We start from the raw sequence: 16873 nt of genomic DNA, 5'->3' as shown, positions 1-16873 counted from the left end.
AGGTTTGCACATCTTCTCCACTAAGTTCTGGTGAGGTGAAAGATGACACGTTGCCTTTTCAAAACACTATTTCAGTTTTAGATTGATAAAAGCCAAAAAAACCACCACTGTCAGGTTTTGTCACCATGATACTAATAAAATGATGAAATTCTTTCTTTCTTTAAATGATGTATTTCTTTCTTTTTATCCTCTTTGTTTAATTACAGGTTTATCAAGGCTGACTTTATTAGATTTCTTATACTATTTCTAGGAAGGTTATATAATTCCTAGCAAGTCTGATGAAATTTCTTTTTAGTGAAGTTTTGCTTTAGAGCTTATGGGAACAATGAGCCCAGTTAAGATCATGAACAAGCTAGATCTCTTCTACTGATGAAACATTATTGCTTCTTTTTCAATGAGTGAAAATGATTACTGTTAAGATCAGTGTGAGACAACAGCCCAGGTACAGAACTCTCTTTCTTCTTCCAGATAAGGAGCAAAGTGCACTAAATCAACCTGCAACAAGTCTCTCTGGCCAGCAATCAAGATGTTACTGAAAAAAAACCCCAACCAAGCAAAAAACCAGTAATCCAGATCGTCTGGGCAGGAGAAAAATTTACTGTAAAAAGAACAGACTAGTACAAGAAAGATGAGCTGAGCCTCTCTAAAACCCTTTTATTGCAAAAAGCAAATTACTGACAATGACAAATGAAGCAGTACAAGGCTCTCTCCAAAAAGTCAATTTCAGAGTTTCTTGAATTCTTCCCTCAAGCAGTTTGTATCAGTTACTAGCCGAGACAAACTTCAGCTGGAGATTTGCAAAGTATAACTGTGTTCTGAGGTAGAGATGTAGAAGTTTAAATGAAGTAGATTTCTTTAAAAACAAAATTGACAGTGCTGCTAGGCTACTTGATTTTCTTGATCAGACACTTATGTATCCCATCTTAACTACTAGAGATATGATCATGTTCAGCCTTCAGAAACATCTTGTTTTTCCTAGACTCATACAAAACACTTGTGCAAAATGAATCATTCAAGTTCTGAACTACAATCCCTCCTGAAAACACCTGACTGATTTCATTCTCACAGAAAGGCTTTCTTAATACCTGGATAGAATTATCCTGTAATCCCTGCCATCTCTCACTTGCTTGCAAGCCATGCATCAACTCTCTCAGAAAAAAAATTCCTACAAAATCACCTTTGTCTAACCAACAAGTTTCTCAAAACATACTGTGGAAGCACAGAAGAGCCCAGGAAGCCAGATCCTGATAAAACCTGGAGAGTGATGAATTGCAGCACCATGATTAAGGCTCCATCAGCCAGAAAAGTTACACCATGCCTAAACTAGGTTCTAAATAATGAGACTTCAGTTCCTGAACAAAAAGGTAATCAGAAGTTATTCAAATGTATATTTTGATCCACCTGTCAAGTGCAATGCCTTTAGTGCAGAGATGTGCAGGATGCACACGTAAAGCAATAAGCCAATGTTATTAGTTATCTGCTATGCAAAAGTGGCATCCATGTAGTATGTATTTTGCTGATCTTGTGACATAGAAGAAAATGTTTGTGCTTTTCTATACTTTTTAGTCACTTTGAATTTAAAGAAACAAATGAAAATGTGACTTGAAGCTATGAACTTCATAGTGGCTCTAGTGTCTGATTTAACATAAATTAGATGATGAAAATTATCAATAATGGAATAAGATGTAAGATGAGGAACAGTTTTAAATACTCCAAAGTAAACCAGAAGTTCTTGGTACTGTTTCCAAAACTTTTTCTTGGAGCAACATCACTCTACATTGCAAGACTCTTAGCTGAGAGCCCTTCTTGCAGTCTGAATACTCTTAATAGCTCCTTTGCAATTATAAGATGGACTGGTTATGTCTAGAAAGCAATTTAAGAAGAAAAACCTTGTTCAGAGTTCAGGCTATTCAGGGAGTGGCTGAACTACAAAAACGATCTGCATATGGTAACAATAAGGGAGTACAAAGAGTTCTGTGCAAGAAAAATTATAGTCACAGCTTTACAAAAGCGTGTTTCACAGCCAAAAATTAATTGCAAAGATACTTTATAACTTTATAGTTTTTGCAGGAGATCTGAAAGGCAGTTTCTTGTGGTGCAGATGCATTTTTTGAGTATCTCAGCACTATGGTTGCTCTGGCTCCTGAAATTCATATGTAAAAGAACCACGAGAAAGAGCTGGACAGATCCAAGTTGGAAGGAACTTTCTCTTCTCAAAGACTGGGTGGGCAGGCTTTTATGCTTATCATGGCCAACATTGTATATGTTGCAAATATATGCAAAAACAAGGGCCCTGTATGACTGTGAATCCCAAACTGTGGAGTACCCCTGTTGTCTTCACACATCAGACTAGCAAGAAGATTATTTCCAGACAGTTTTCCTCCTTGCGCCTACACCTCTTACCAGCATCTACTACATTTGTACAGTCATATCTGTATGACAAATTACTGTAGAGGGGAACTACTGTTGACCCCAGAAAGAGTAAGAACAACATAGTTCAAGTTATGGTAAAGAATGGAGCCAAAATGCTTCACCCATCCATAATCCATTGAAACAGTCCAGTGAAGTTTTGCAGAACTATGTGCTTCTGTAAAAACACTCAGTTATGCTACTGAATTCCAGCATACACTTAACAAGCCCCTGAACATGGAAAACATTCACACAGACCAGAGAGAAAACTCCTACATTCTACCTAAAACTTCCCTTTTCACCCAAAGAAATTGAAACTCCTGTATCTGTAAACAGAAAGCACATGGCTAATTCATCAATGCCAACATCACTGGGTGATTATATTTGATGTGGCTGGTGCCATGTTGATGAGAAAACAATAAACTGTGAAAAATGTCACTTCTCAAAAGTTAGCTGACTAGCATTCAGTAGGAGATAGATTGTTGTAACAGCTGTGGCATGATGACTTTGATTAATTAGATTTTTGTTCTTCTGGAATAATTCTGAAGAATGTGTTTTCTCACCACCATGGAAGCAAATCCATTTGTTCACTGAGACCCTGTTAAAGAACAATCTTTCTTATTATCTGTGTTTTGATGGCTTTACAGAACATGAAAAAAAAACCCATTTCACTTCTTTCAGTCAACCTGTTTTTTAACTCCTATAAATCTTTCCTTTTTAGGGGGAGTAAAGTCTATGAAGGAAAACTGAAATTATAGTGGGCACATAACACAGTATCATACGGATGTAACTTTCAGAGACAAATCTTTTCACCTTGCCTCAATGGAGACATCAGCTTTTGAAGATTGACAAACTCGGGAGCAGGAACATAAAACAATTTTTGCTCCATTAGGATAAAAGAAACCTACCATCATGGTCCTTTTATCTGCATATAAAGGCAAATATTCTGAATGAGTCTCCCAGGGAATTTAGAAAAAATACAGCTGCCATAGACATACTTCACATTTGAGATGCAATGAAGAACATCAACCAGAGTGGACACATCTCCATAAAAGAGAGCAGTTACTACAAAGGGTTTAAAAAAGAACAAAACTAAGAGCCAAGGTACTGAAGCATTTCAGAATAAACACACCAAAGATAAAATCCCAATCTCTTTCAACTATCATGGGGTTTAAGAAAGCTTTGTTTGAAGAATTCCAGGATAAGGAAAAAAGCCTGTGCAGATACACCACATTAAAACTTAAACTGCAAAGCAGATACTTTCAGATATGAGCTGCCATATGTGGTCAAATACTGGAATGTAAAATTCTTCATGTGCAAGTCTGTTCAGATACTTCTGGCACACACCTATGAGATTTAAAAGGCCAAAATATGCATGCAGCTAATGTAAAGACACTCCAGTTGTTCTAAACACTTTATAGCCTAAACCACTTGTTAATGGATGACACTGTGTACAACTGTACCACCTCCCAAATGACTTGGAATCAGTACATTCTCAAAAAGCCTAAAGCATCATGGAAAAAAAACATAGGAAGCACAGTTACAAAGGTTATTTCAACCACAGAAATAAAGCAGAATTCAGGGATGCAATAGAACCTTTTCCACTCTTTCTTCCTGAAACAATTCCCTATATATTTTTAATAATGCATCACCTGTTCTATTTCCCCAATTTAACAAGGAAGGAGGGAAGTAGCAATGTAAAGAATTTATATTTCAAGAAAAGATTATGTCTGGTTCTTGAAAAAAGAAATTTCACACAAATTACCATCAGTTTCCATAAGGAACTTCTATTACTGTCACATTGAAAACAAAATCATTAAGCTTGTGAAGTGCTCAGACAGCCATACAGCAGCTTTATTCCCAAGTCTGTGCTTTTATTAGATATATTAACTGGGGAGCTGCATAGTACCTCACTTACCATCTAAATACTCTGTGCCATCAATCTAAGAACTCAGTCCTAATGGCATGTCACACAAAACACTGGACTTCTTTGAATCTAAATTCCCTTTAAACTCTAGGTACAGCCTCATGGTCCCAAAGAGAAACCTTTCTTCTTTCTTTGACAATTGCAGCACAGAAACCAGCAAATTCAACCAACAAAACATTTCACCAAAGAAGCAAAAGTTACTGAAATCTGACCTACAACAGAACTACTCCCCAGCCAAGAAAACTTGAAAATCCAAGTATGTTATACCTGTGCCTTTCTGAGCCATACTCCAGCAAATCATGCACTCCTCTTGGCTGTTTCCTAGTTTCACTCAAATTATGCAAGTTAAATTGAAGTCCACCAGAGCTGAACAGGTGAATCCAAAGGCTGAATATAATTCAGTGTAACAATTTAAAATCTACCAAACTCATGAGTTCATTTAATCTCAAGCTCCCTAGACTATTCTTTTACATTTTGTGGCTCCACACATGAATACCTCCGAATAAAAATTTTCATTACTTTCTTCTGACATAACTGGTTTTCAAGATTATAAAAGGATTTTGGCAGAAGCTGGTGACAGCATAAAGAAAAAAAAAAAGTGGTTCTTTGCATTCCCATCTAGGGAGAAAAAATTTGGATGTGATGGCAATACACTTAACATACCCTAAGGGCAGAGACTTAGTACTCAGAGTGGGTTAGAAAAAATCAGGATAATTGATCCATGCAGCTGGAAGTGGAAATGTTGAGGTAATTTTCTCTTTGGAGACTGGTTAATCAGTCAGAGTACCTGAATGAAAACCACAGGCCTGACTCGTGCCTTTTTTCTATTACAAAAAGGAAGCTACAGTTGCACTTTCTCAATGACTAGGAATGCAAATACTACATTGTGCATAACAAAAGTTACTGAAGTGCTGTATGCTGCTCTTGGCTCTTTTGGAGTATTTTCTTTCAATGTCCTCTCTCACCTATGGAAAACTATACCATTATTATGATATTACCATACCATACCATACCATTATTAATATCACCCTGTGAAACTGCAAGTGGCAAACTCAGATCATTCCAATTGCTGGAATCCACAACCTCGGTGTACATATCCAATACTACTGAACTAAAATATGAAATTGAATGTAAACTTAAGTCCAGTATAGTGATACAACTCCTGTTTCACAAAATTATGTGTACTGAGAGGTAGAAGAATCTACCTTTAAAACTTGGCTTATCTTAGTTGCAATTATCTATAAAATGAAGAACTGTTACAGATAAATAGTGCAACTTTTGAAAAATTCTATATTTTTCCGAAGCTTATTCACTTGCTAGAATTTTGGCCTTCCAACAGCAGTTTATTTTCATTAGAGTATCATGCTGCAGAAAGAAACTGATTTCTAAATCAAACTCTTGAGTGCTCATGCACAGGATGGTTTTTCATGAGTCAAAGCTGCAAAGAGTTATATTCCTCTCATTTACACTGGGAGTAGCCACCATGGAAATGTACAAAATAATCCAAAAAGAATTTTTAACTCCATATTTCTATGTTAGATTATTAGTACTTTGTAGATCTCAATATTAGCAAAAATAATAAATGTTAACTACTTTAGCTAAAGCCAATCTGCATGGAAAGGGAGAGGGAACCAACAAAATAAAAACAACAACAATAACAACAACAACAAATCTCAAAACCATTTTCTGAGAGTGATTTATGATCTTTTTCCTACAAAGTCATGGAGAAACCTTCCAACTGACATTCCACACTGCTTGTATACATCTTTCCTTCCAGACAATTATGTTTGCTTTCAGAAATGTCTTTAACTAATCTTGATTTCAATACACACAGCAAGAAAAGTGAAAAAACAAAAGTAAGAACAGTCCAAGAAACAACCTAGAATTTTCCCTGTGATTCAAGAGGCAAAGTTACAAACTAAATGTGCCCATCTCAAGATACCCATAATGGAGGAAAAAGCACTTAAAGGCTTTGGTCTACCAGCTAACTCCTGGCCTTGAAAAAGGAATCCAAAACCATAGAGCTGCTAACCCCATTAAACTTGGCAAACACTAGCCAAATAATTTTTGTGTGATTACTGAATTATGCTAACCAATGTGGGGCCCAGTACAGGTGCATCAGAGAATGATCTGATGAAGTAGTTCCCCACTCAACTTTGTAAAGAAGAGCCAGTTCAAGTGACTGCCTGCTCCAGATGTTCCTCTCCTCATATTGCTTCTCTCTTAAAAAGAATATGAACACTGACTGCAGAGGGAATCAGAAGTGCTTCAAGGAATCACTTCCCCCTCTACTTTCTTGAAATTCCAGAATCCAACCACCTAGTCTAGTAATTCAGGAACAACCATCTACAACGAAATTTTACACCCCCTTGACCTCAGCTAGGATTAACAATGCACTTAAACTCCCACATAGTATTAGACATCTGGGAGCTGTATGGGTAATATAGTTTTACACATCATTCAGAGTATCATAAATCAAAATTAAAAATCCAGCATGAAAGAAAATCTCAGAATCATCTGTGTAATCCCCCTTCCAGGGAAGGAACTGATAACTTAGGAATTCTTAAAGGTAGTCAAGGATTTTCCTTCACATTTGTGATAGATATAACCTAAATCATAACATCATTTAGGTCAGAAAAGACCTTTAAGATCGTCAAGCCCAACTATTAAGTAATTAAATACTGGATTTCTATTGTAATTGATTTAACCTTATCTTTGAATTTCTAAACCTCTTGTCAGAAAGTGACGGTTCAGACAAATTCCAAGAGGCATTTTTAACCACCACTGCTTAATCACTCTGCATCCACATGCAACTGTCAAAGGCAAACAGAAAAATGAGACACAGGATTAAAAATATTTTGGAACATAAAATTTTGCTCCAAGGTAGTTTCTTTGATAAATAAATCTTGCTCAGTTACACCAGAGAGCTACATTGTGCACTGGGAGGAAATGACTGGAAAATTTCAAGTGGCAGGCCTGACGAAAAACAAGTATGAATGATTTTAGGTACAGTTCAAGCATTAATTAAGCCTATCAAAGCATAAATGTGAAGATGTTAACCACAGCCTTCTGCATGGCACCTGCTAAGCTGCCAAGCTGAACTCAGTGGAGTAGCCCAGAGAGACCAGAAATGTATGTATGCTGTCAAAAAAATGAAAAACCAGCTTAATTCCTTTCTCTACCTACACATGCTTTATTATGAAAGAGAAGAGGACAATTTCTAATTCTGCAGAGGAAAGTACTGAAAAAATACATTTAATTCTTAAATTAGACCTACCCCCTTATCTATCTACCATCAGTTATCAATCTTTATTTTTCTGATAGATTTATGGGTTTGTGTCATTTTGAATTGACGTCAGCTGTGAATCAAACTCTACTGACTCACACTAGCCTTCAGCATCCTAGCATTTAGTGCTCAGTTTTCAGACCTTGACATTAGAAAGTCTCATGCAGAAATGTGGATTTTACAATACTGGAGTCCGTGCATTCGAGATGGAAATCACTAGTTCAAAGAGGGGCTTGGTGGATCCAGCACATGGCAACAATTGCCTGCATTATTAATCATTCACTGTGGTTATTAATTATAATCTTGTTTTATTTTTCTCTCAGTTTCCTATGTCTTTATTTGTAATGTTTGTATAAAAAGGACTCAAATAATTTAGGAGGTTTAATACATTTAAACCAGGACACACTATACAGGCAGGTATTTACTGCCACACAAATAATTTTCTTAAATCACCATGTGGACTTTCTCCTTTAGCTTATCTATGGTAATTTATTTTAATAATTTGGGGTGAAGAAATGGGTAGAGATATCTTTATATATTGCTGGCTTTTGCAGATGAGGCAGTTGTTCCATCACTATCCTAGTCACAACAGAAAAGGAATAGCTTGGGGCTGAGTTTCCTCCAGGGAGCTGCAGAAATAAACTCTGCCTGCTTCATTTATGCAGTCAGCATTACACAAATGTAACCAACGAGAGGATTCAGCTCATAGTCCATTCAAAATGGCAACTGCCTTCCAAGTGGCTAATAAACATGTTCTGATGTGTAACTTCCATCCTGTGACACAGAATTAATAGCAACTGTAATTTAAAGAGGTCTCAAAATTTTCTGTTATTATCATCTTCTATCATTATCTTCAATCACTGGAAAAATATGGGTATACAAAAAAAATAAACTCACAAATTGCAATACATATTATTTATAGAACCAAAGGTCATAAAACCCCATTATTGTATGAATGTAACTGACTTGATTACAAAGTCCACTGTTAGTACCTAGCCATGCAGATTTAGAGATCCTCCCACAATTTGTAGGAAGAACTAGAAGTTTATTTGCTGAATACTATCAGTATGTCCTCAGCTACAGTATGTTTACAAAAATTACCACATTTTTAAAACCTTCCTCTGGTTCCCATGGCACAGAAATATTACAAAGTTAACTTGCATGGCAGCAAGTTTAACATTGAACTTGTTTAACCTGAAGCATCTATTTGGGAACAGAGTTGAGGTTTCTTGAGGACACCCTTATTGTGTATGGTTCCAAGCAAAGAAATCTGTAAACCCAGGTATCTTTTAAGATGGACAGTTGACCACTCACATGTCTTTCCACCCCTGAGAACAAGCAAGGAGTCTGAGGCAGATGGATCAACTGAAAACATCCCGTCTCCACTAAGCCAATCACCTCTGCTGGGACTGAATACAAGGATAAAGCACATAAACTGAGAAAACACTAAAATCACAGTACAAAGAAGATGTTGAGACTCCATGTGTTTTGAATTTTCTATTCATTTAAAAAAAAAAAAAAACAAACCAAAAAAAAACAACAAAAAGAAAGAAACCTGAAATAGTTATCAGTTATCAGTTTCACTACCAAACCCGAAATTTATTGCAAAAGTTCTGCTGCCATATGCCTAAAAGTTACTTTGGGCAAATGCCTAAAATAAAAGGTGGTCTGTGAAGGCACCTGTTGAGAAAGAAAAAAAAAAATGCTGTAAAGTGGGAAATTTCTATAGGATCATCAAGCCAAATCCACATGGTAAGGTCAGGAATTGAGAGAGCTGCTCCTTGAGCTTGCCCACTTATATTTTTGTACAATTCTGAAAGAGAGGAAATCTGACCAGCTACTAGAAATACAACTGTTGCAAAACTGCTTAACATTGACATTGGCTATGTTTAATCACAGACCAAAAACACAACCTTTGCTCATTTCTTCTCTTTTGATTATTCCAATTCTATTTGTTTTATAGCAACTGAGTTGCCATTGTATCTGAGGTTGAAAAACTTGCACTTGGATGAGATCAATTTTATGTTCATCCAAAGGCATTGCTACTTATGACACATTTGCCTAGGCAGCCTCAATCTAAAACTGGAGACACAGAAGAAAACAAAATATGAAGCACCAAAGACAAAGCGATGCAGCAGGATAAAAAAAGGCTTTTACCAATTTCTCACAAGGGTGGTTTTCATGTTATCCCCACCAGACCTATTTCTTTCAACTCAAATGCCCTTCACTGTTGTAGCTGGAATTCTCTTGGCCTTTTGTGATACAGGGACAGAGAGCTAGTTGAGGAAAAGTCACAGACTTATAAGAGCAACCAAAAATTCCTTACAGATCAGGATAACACATTTTCTCATGGTATATTGGTAAGTTTTTATGGGTGCAAAAATCAGAAGCATGATGACAAAGACATTTTGTACCATAGAAGGAATTCAATCAGGCTAAAGGATAATTGAAATTCTTTACCTGCAGTCCTAAGCTTTGCCCCTCTGTTATCTTGAGGCAAGTCTTTTGAGATACGAAAATTTTGAATTAATTGACAGGTGAAATTTCAAAGATCTACATTTCAGGTTTTATCAAGTGATGATATTTGATACTTATAGAAGAATAATCTCCAATTTAGACACTTTTGTTTTTTCTTCAGGAGAGGAATCTGTCTATATTTCTTGCAGACGAAACAAGGATGTTAGAAGAGATGGGATTTAATACAAGGCACATGGTCACCTGGAGCAGCCATGACCCTCCATGACTTCTGAAAGTCTTGTAAATGCATAAAGTGCTCTGCAGACTGCCACAGAGAGATGAAGGAGAAATTTCCCCACTTCTGTTTATGAAGAAATGCTCTGTGCATACTTTCATATTCTGAAACTCAATTCTGAAGAAGTGAATCTTTACCACCACACATGTGGCAACTTCCAGGATGGTTCATTTGGATGTGGATCTTAAATATGTACCCTAGTTTGAGAAAAGTGGTAGGGGAAAATAATTATATTTGCTTCAATTTTCCAATGGAAAACAGTAAAAATCTGCTACCCATTTAACCTACAGAGGTTTACAAAATCCCATAGTTTGTTTATTTGGCCTCCTCACTGCATTCACAAGATAATATTTTTTTGTAGTGGCTAAGTAATTTTGGGGTAGAGGGTTTGGTGTGGGCTTTCTTTAGGATGTGTGTGTACTTTTTTCCAAGTTCTAGCATTATTTCTGAAGTGACATCATTCAAAATGCCTGCAAAAAGTGCCTGTCATCTCATTCTCCAAAGTTTGTGCACATTTTTCCCTCTTTTATTTGAGTAGATGTGATAGTCTATTTCAATTTTAAATTCAAGCTGAGTCACAATTCTGCATTTGGTCACTGTCTGTTACACAAAGCTTGTGATGAGGAAAAAAATAAGAGTTGTACCAGTGTACACTTCTTTAGTATTCCTGGTACGTTAAATAATAATGATTTAATCACGGTTTTATAAACCTCTTAATAACTGTTTTACTCATTAGCAGTAAACTCCACTTATTTTATTGATTTTTGATGCTGTATCTTCCTGGGTACTTACATTTCTCACTGTAATCCCTTTCACTGTTACAATTATTCTAAAAGTACATTGATTGAATTCTTTAAATATTTATTTAAATTCTTTAAAAACTAGAATGAACACAAGCAAAGAAGCCTTAGAGAAAACAGCCACTTGCTTTTGCAAGAGAGCTACACCAGGTTTTGGATATATGTGGCAGATACACCTCACTGTCCTCACAGAATATCCCATAAAATCTAATACAGACCTCAGCAAAAGGCTTCTACAGGAGTTAAATAAGACTCTGGGGAAAGAATACCAATAGCCCTGTCATAGCCTCTTACAGGGCTGTAAGAGTTTTTTTGTAAGTAAAGTTTTTTTAAAGTACACAGCACTTGCAGTTACATATTTCCCATTCAAAGCAGGAAGATATGAAAAGATGGAAGCATTCAGCTACATGATAACTTTCAGGAAGCAAAGCCAGATTTTATTCCCAGTCATTTTCAAGCAGGAAGAAGCAGCAGTCAATCAAGTGCTAAGCACTACTGACAGCTCACATCAGATATGAGGAGAAATGCACTCAGACTAAGTTTGCCCATAACAACACCATTAGACCCAGGAATTTCAATACTATGGCTCTGAAATACCTTCATTGTTTTCAGATCCAACAACAAATCAAACTTGTAATCACCTACACACATTAATCACTCTAAGAGTGATATAAGAATAAAACCATTAAACTGATAATGGTTTTAGTGCATCCAAGCAGGTTTCTTGATACTGATCATCAGTCCCTCACCAGCTGACTTCCAACTACTTGTAATTGTAAAGATGGACACTGGATGATGATCCATTGCTGACACCACTCTGCAATTACAGAATCTGCCCAGGCAAAAGCATTTAAATAGGTTGCATCAAATGAAGTGCTGCCAGCAGGTCTAGGGAGGTGATTCTCCCTCTCTGCTCCACTCCTGAGAGACCCCATCTGGAGTGCTGTATTCACTCTGGGGCCCACAGTGTAAGAAAGCATGGACCTGGTGCAGCAAGTCCAGAGGAACACAGAGAGGAGAGGGATGGAGCAGCTCTTCTATGCAGACAGGCTGAGAAAGTTGGGATTATTCAGCAAAGGCTCCAGGGAGACTTTATTGCAGCCTTTCAGTACTAAAAGCAGCCCTGTAAAAAAGGTGTGGAGCAATGCACTTCTTTTTTTACTAAGGCCTGTAATGGCAGGACAAGGGCTAATGACTTTGAACTAAAAAAAAACTTTACATTGAATATAAAAAAGAATTTTTTAATTATGAGAGTGGTACAATACTGGAACAGACTGTCCAGAGAAGCTATGGATGATTTATACCTAGAAGTGTTCCCAATCCCTGTTCATGTTCAGTGACATGTTCAGTGTCAGGCTGGATGGAGCTTTGAGTAGCCTGGTCCAGTGGAAGGTGTCCCTCCCATTGCAGAAGGATTGAAACTAAAGAGTCTGTGATTCTACAAAATTTTCCCCTAACTGCAGGTATTCAAGATAGACAATTTAGATTTTACTAATGGAAACATTTTTAAAACTCACTGAAAAATTAAATACCTTTTGTCCAAAAAGCGAATCCATCTGGGAGATCCCTTTAAGCTACCCTATCAAGTGCTATAAATGAGATCATTACTAGACTTCAATAGTCACTATGCTGTGCACATATATTATCACATTCAGTCACTTGGCTTCTAATACCCATGTGACAGCAGGCATAAACTTCTTTCAATGAATGGGACACTGCAGACAGTTTGCCTCACTGCTAGAAATAGATGTATTATTAATAGATTTTAGAAAGATGCATTATTTCATATATTATTTTCTCAGGCAATAAATCCTAAAGATATGAATGAAACTGACAGAAAAATGAATTGCAACCATTTTCAAAAATTACTCTGTGGTAGTCACTGCAGCCAATTGCTAGGACCTCTGTCATAACACTTTACTTTGCTCAAAATGCATTGAACAATGCAGTCAAGTGAAAAAGGAGAGAATTGAAAGAAAGAACTTAGGTTCCATATGGTAACACTACAGCTTTGTAATATGGAAAACTGAGATGCAGGATCTTAATAAGTTTTAAAATTAATTAATTATGGATTTTTATGCAAGAATTAAGAAACTTAACACAAAATATGTACAACATAAAACAATCAGTGCATCTCATTTATTCATTATAAATAGTCTAGCTCTTTTCAGAAACTTGTCACTTTTTTATTTTGCATTGTTTTTAAAGGAAAATCCTGCATTTTCTAGGCATCTGAGAAATAAAAAAAAAAAAAAAAAAAAAAAAAAAAAAAAAAAAAAAAAAAAATAAAATAAAATAAAATAAAATAAAATAAAATAAACCAACAGGATTTTAAAGTAATCATAAACTGCTGTCATAAATATATGATGAGTTACCGGATAGCCATTTCGCCCTGGTAGACCCTGGTTGAATGAGATGAAATGGTATGACACATTAACAGCACAGTCATGACATATGACATAACAAACATGCAGAGTACATTACCAGGAAATTATAATTTGTGTATTGCTCGATTTTTTTGCATGTGATGGTATTTCAAACCAAGAAATATGAAATATTTCATATATATGAAATATGGTACCACACAGTGAAGAAACAAGGCTTTGGCAGTGGAAATTATGTGTTTCGACTTACATAAACCCTCTGATTAAAAAGCTACTGGCTACTTCTGATGCCCAGTGAAATTCTGTTCTTTATGAAAAGAATTATCTATGTAAACTGATGGGCAATATGTAGTTAATTATTAAAAAAAAAAAAAAAGGGTTAGTACTTAGGCAGTAAAGTATTAGATTCCACTAGAATCATAGAACATAGGTGGCAAAGAAGAAATCTGAGATTGCTGTAAAAGATTATAAAAAAATTCAAAATCTCCAGCCTCTGAGTGCTATTACATGTGCCACTCAGTAGTCATGCACAAGGAAAATATACAGAGCACTGTGGCAGCCTTTGAAATTACAACATACACCTAATTACATGCACTTTCATGTGGGATATACAAATATTTGATATTTTAAATTAAAACTTTTACCACAATCTCCCAGGTGAAAGCAAAACTTAAGTTCAGAACAGTTGCCCTTAGCCAGTGTCTATACAAATAGACATTAATTAGGAAGAGAAACCACACTTCTTTATGCCTTGCAACAACCCAAACCATTGCTGCCTGTCAGCAAGATAAAGTCTTGTAGGTTTCAAGTATGAAACTTGGAATATAAAGTCGGATATTTCTTAAAATCATTCAACTTTGGAATCTATTTCAGGTTTGTGCTAATATTGCCAAGATTATTACTTCTTTTTCAGAGGGGCTGTTTGTTTGTTTGGGCTTTTTTAATGTACCTATACTGAAACAGTAGAGAGCTGAAGTCAGAGACATTCTTAATGAGCCATATAGTGAACTCTTGCCACATTGCCTTGGTACAGGAAAACAGCTTGTATCATGATTTATATTTGCTCTTGGTGTTTCACAGGAGGACTGCAAAAGAAATTGGAGGAAACTGTTTCTTACTGTTTCTTTCAAATAAACAGCACCTTTATGCATTAAGCCTGACTTTTCACTAGTGGATTGTTAATGAATTTGTCACTATGAATTGCTGAGCATGTGGTCAAAGTCTTACAAGGATAAGTAATATCATGACAATATATGCAGTTTACAGTAAAATCTTTAGGTCACAGCAGGAATTCAACATATTAATTACACATTGTCATGCATGTATGTAGCATAGAATAGACAGATGATAGGGACTTGAAAATATTGTCGAAATACTGCATCTATTAGAGAAAAAAATATATATATAACTCTTCAAGCTGTAAAGGGAATACTGTTTTAACAGTCACACTCCTACATCATATGATGCTCATGGATGGCATGACAGATACAAAGGTTTGAGACATATGTACTTAGTCCTGTCCTTCAAGTCAGACTTTTGACCTACACTGGGAATACACAAAAAAGCAAACAAAAGACATACAAAAAAAACCCAATCAAAAACCAAAACAATCCCAAAACTTCGGAAGAGAGGAAATGCTTCCTCACAAAAAGAATTAGCACAAGATTCAATCGACTCACTGGCAATCTGGCCAGTGCTAAACCCACTACACTTACTAAATTGATTAGTACTATTTAATAATAGTTTTACACAAGTGCTTTCTCAGTGGCAATTGCAGTGAAATGAGCCAGGCAGCCTGTATGTCTCCAAGCAACAGGGAGCTTGTACCCCACTACTTTGTGATAAAGGCAGAGGCAGTTACTGCCCAGCAAAAGTGGCCAGGGCTGGGCTTAATATAGGATACTCACATGTTTTTATATTTCAGTAAAAAATATCTGTTATGAAGTCACAGGCAAAATGATCATAACATACTTACTTGGAGTCGTGAATCCAAACGGCAATCTGGAGCGCTGAACATAAAGCTTTATTGGTTTAGAGGCTTTTTTCTTAACAAACTTTCTGATTACATTACTCAGCTCCAAGATACTGTGTATATACAAATATCAAAATTCCCTCTGGAGTATACATGATCATTTTATCACGCTGATAAATTAACAGGATCTAAGAGATTTCTCCCTGATTCTGGAAGAACCAACAATGTATCACTGTACTTACAGGAGGTCCTGTGGGGTGGGGGAGAGGGGAAAAAAGGTAAAAAAAAAGAGAAAAAAGAACACGTAAGCTTATGAAGTTACTGAAGAAAGACACACACAGTCAAGCACAAGGTCTTGGAATTGTCAGTGAGCAGCACTGGTAATACAGGGCACACATTTTCCCACTTAAGTAATCTTGATCTTTGGCAGTGCTCTGAAACTTGTAAATATGACTACCACCTAAATGCATGCACTTACCTTAACAAATCTTCAATTACAGTCATGCAATCTCGTGAAAATTGCTCCTCCATTCTTTTCCATGCAATTTCATGCCAGTCCACAAATACCATCCATGGACTACAATTCATTTTGTCAGGCTCCACATAAAGCACATGTAACCACATCACCAGTTTCAGTTAACCACACAGTGACCATTTGATCTGAGCTTGGCCACAGAATTGCACAAAGCACCCTTGGCATTTAACCTGGGCATCTTGTCAAGAATATGTGTACCAGCATCTTCCAGACTTCCAGCTTTGCCTGTGAGGAGAGGTTTCAGCGGCCACCTGACAGTGCTGAACTTTCTTTTCATCCCCTTCCTCTCTCAAGGCACACATATAGAATGCTCCCCATTAAAATGTCACACTTCGTGAAGTGCTGCTTGCACATTTTTTCAATTATTTAGACCTCAAAGACTTTTGTGTAGCAGTTCTTGGAAACATTATCAAAGGGCCACAAATCAAATCTACTATTTCAGTCTTATTAATTTGAGCAGCTGCAGCTCCCAAATCAATGGCATTTCATTAAGCTTTTATGCCTCTCTCTAATTTTTGAATAAAGTGAAGTGCAAAAGGAGTATAAAACAGCAGCAGCTGTACTTTGAGATTGCTTTTAATATCGACAGCCTTTTGGTTTTAACAATGCAACTTTTATTGTCCAACAACTAAAGTAATTTCTTTATTCTGGCAAACATTCTTAAACAGCATTTTAAGGTGCACGTCTGTTTTTAAATGAGAGATCTATTTCCTTTATTAATAGTTTACCATGTGTTTATTTGAGAGGTAAAATGAATCAATGAGCATCCCACAAAGCAATTTCCAGGATCATTTGTAAGTCAGTCTTT

At 36.3% G+C, this 16873-nt stretch overlaps 1 protein-coding gene across 1 annotated transcript in view; it reads right to left on the bottom strand.

Annotated features, from left to right (window-relative positions):
- The window catches only part of COL25A1 (collagen type XXV alpha 1 chain), a 298288-nt gene that overhangs the window by 128429 nt on the left and 152986 nt on the right, over positions 1-16873 (bottom strand). The window contains exon 4 of the mRNA XM_079307351.1: positions 15773-15780. Within this exon, the coding sequence (XP_079163477.1) occupies positions 15773-15780 (8 nt within the window). The remainder of the gene's footprint in view (positions 1-15772; positions 15781-16873) is intronic.

The sequence above is a fragment of the Erithacus rubecula genome (assembly GCF_903797595.1).
Source record: "Erithacus rubecula genome assembly, chromosome: 5".
NCBI lineage: Eukaryota > Metazoa > Chordata > Aves > Passeriformes > Muscicapidae > Erithacus > Erithacus rubecula.
Note: the sequence above shows the minus strand (reverse complement) of the source record. Positions and strands in the feature narration are given on the sequence as shown.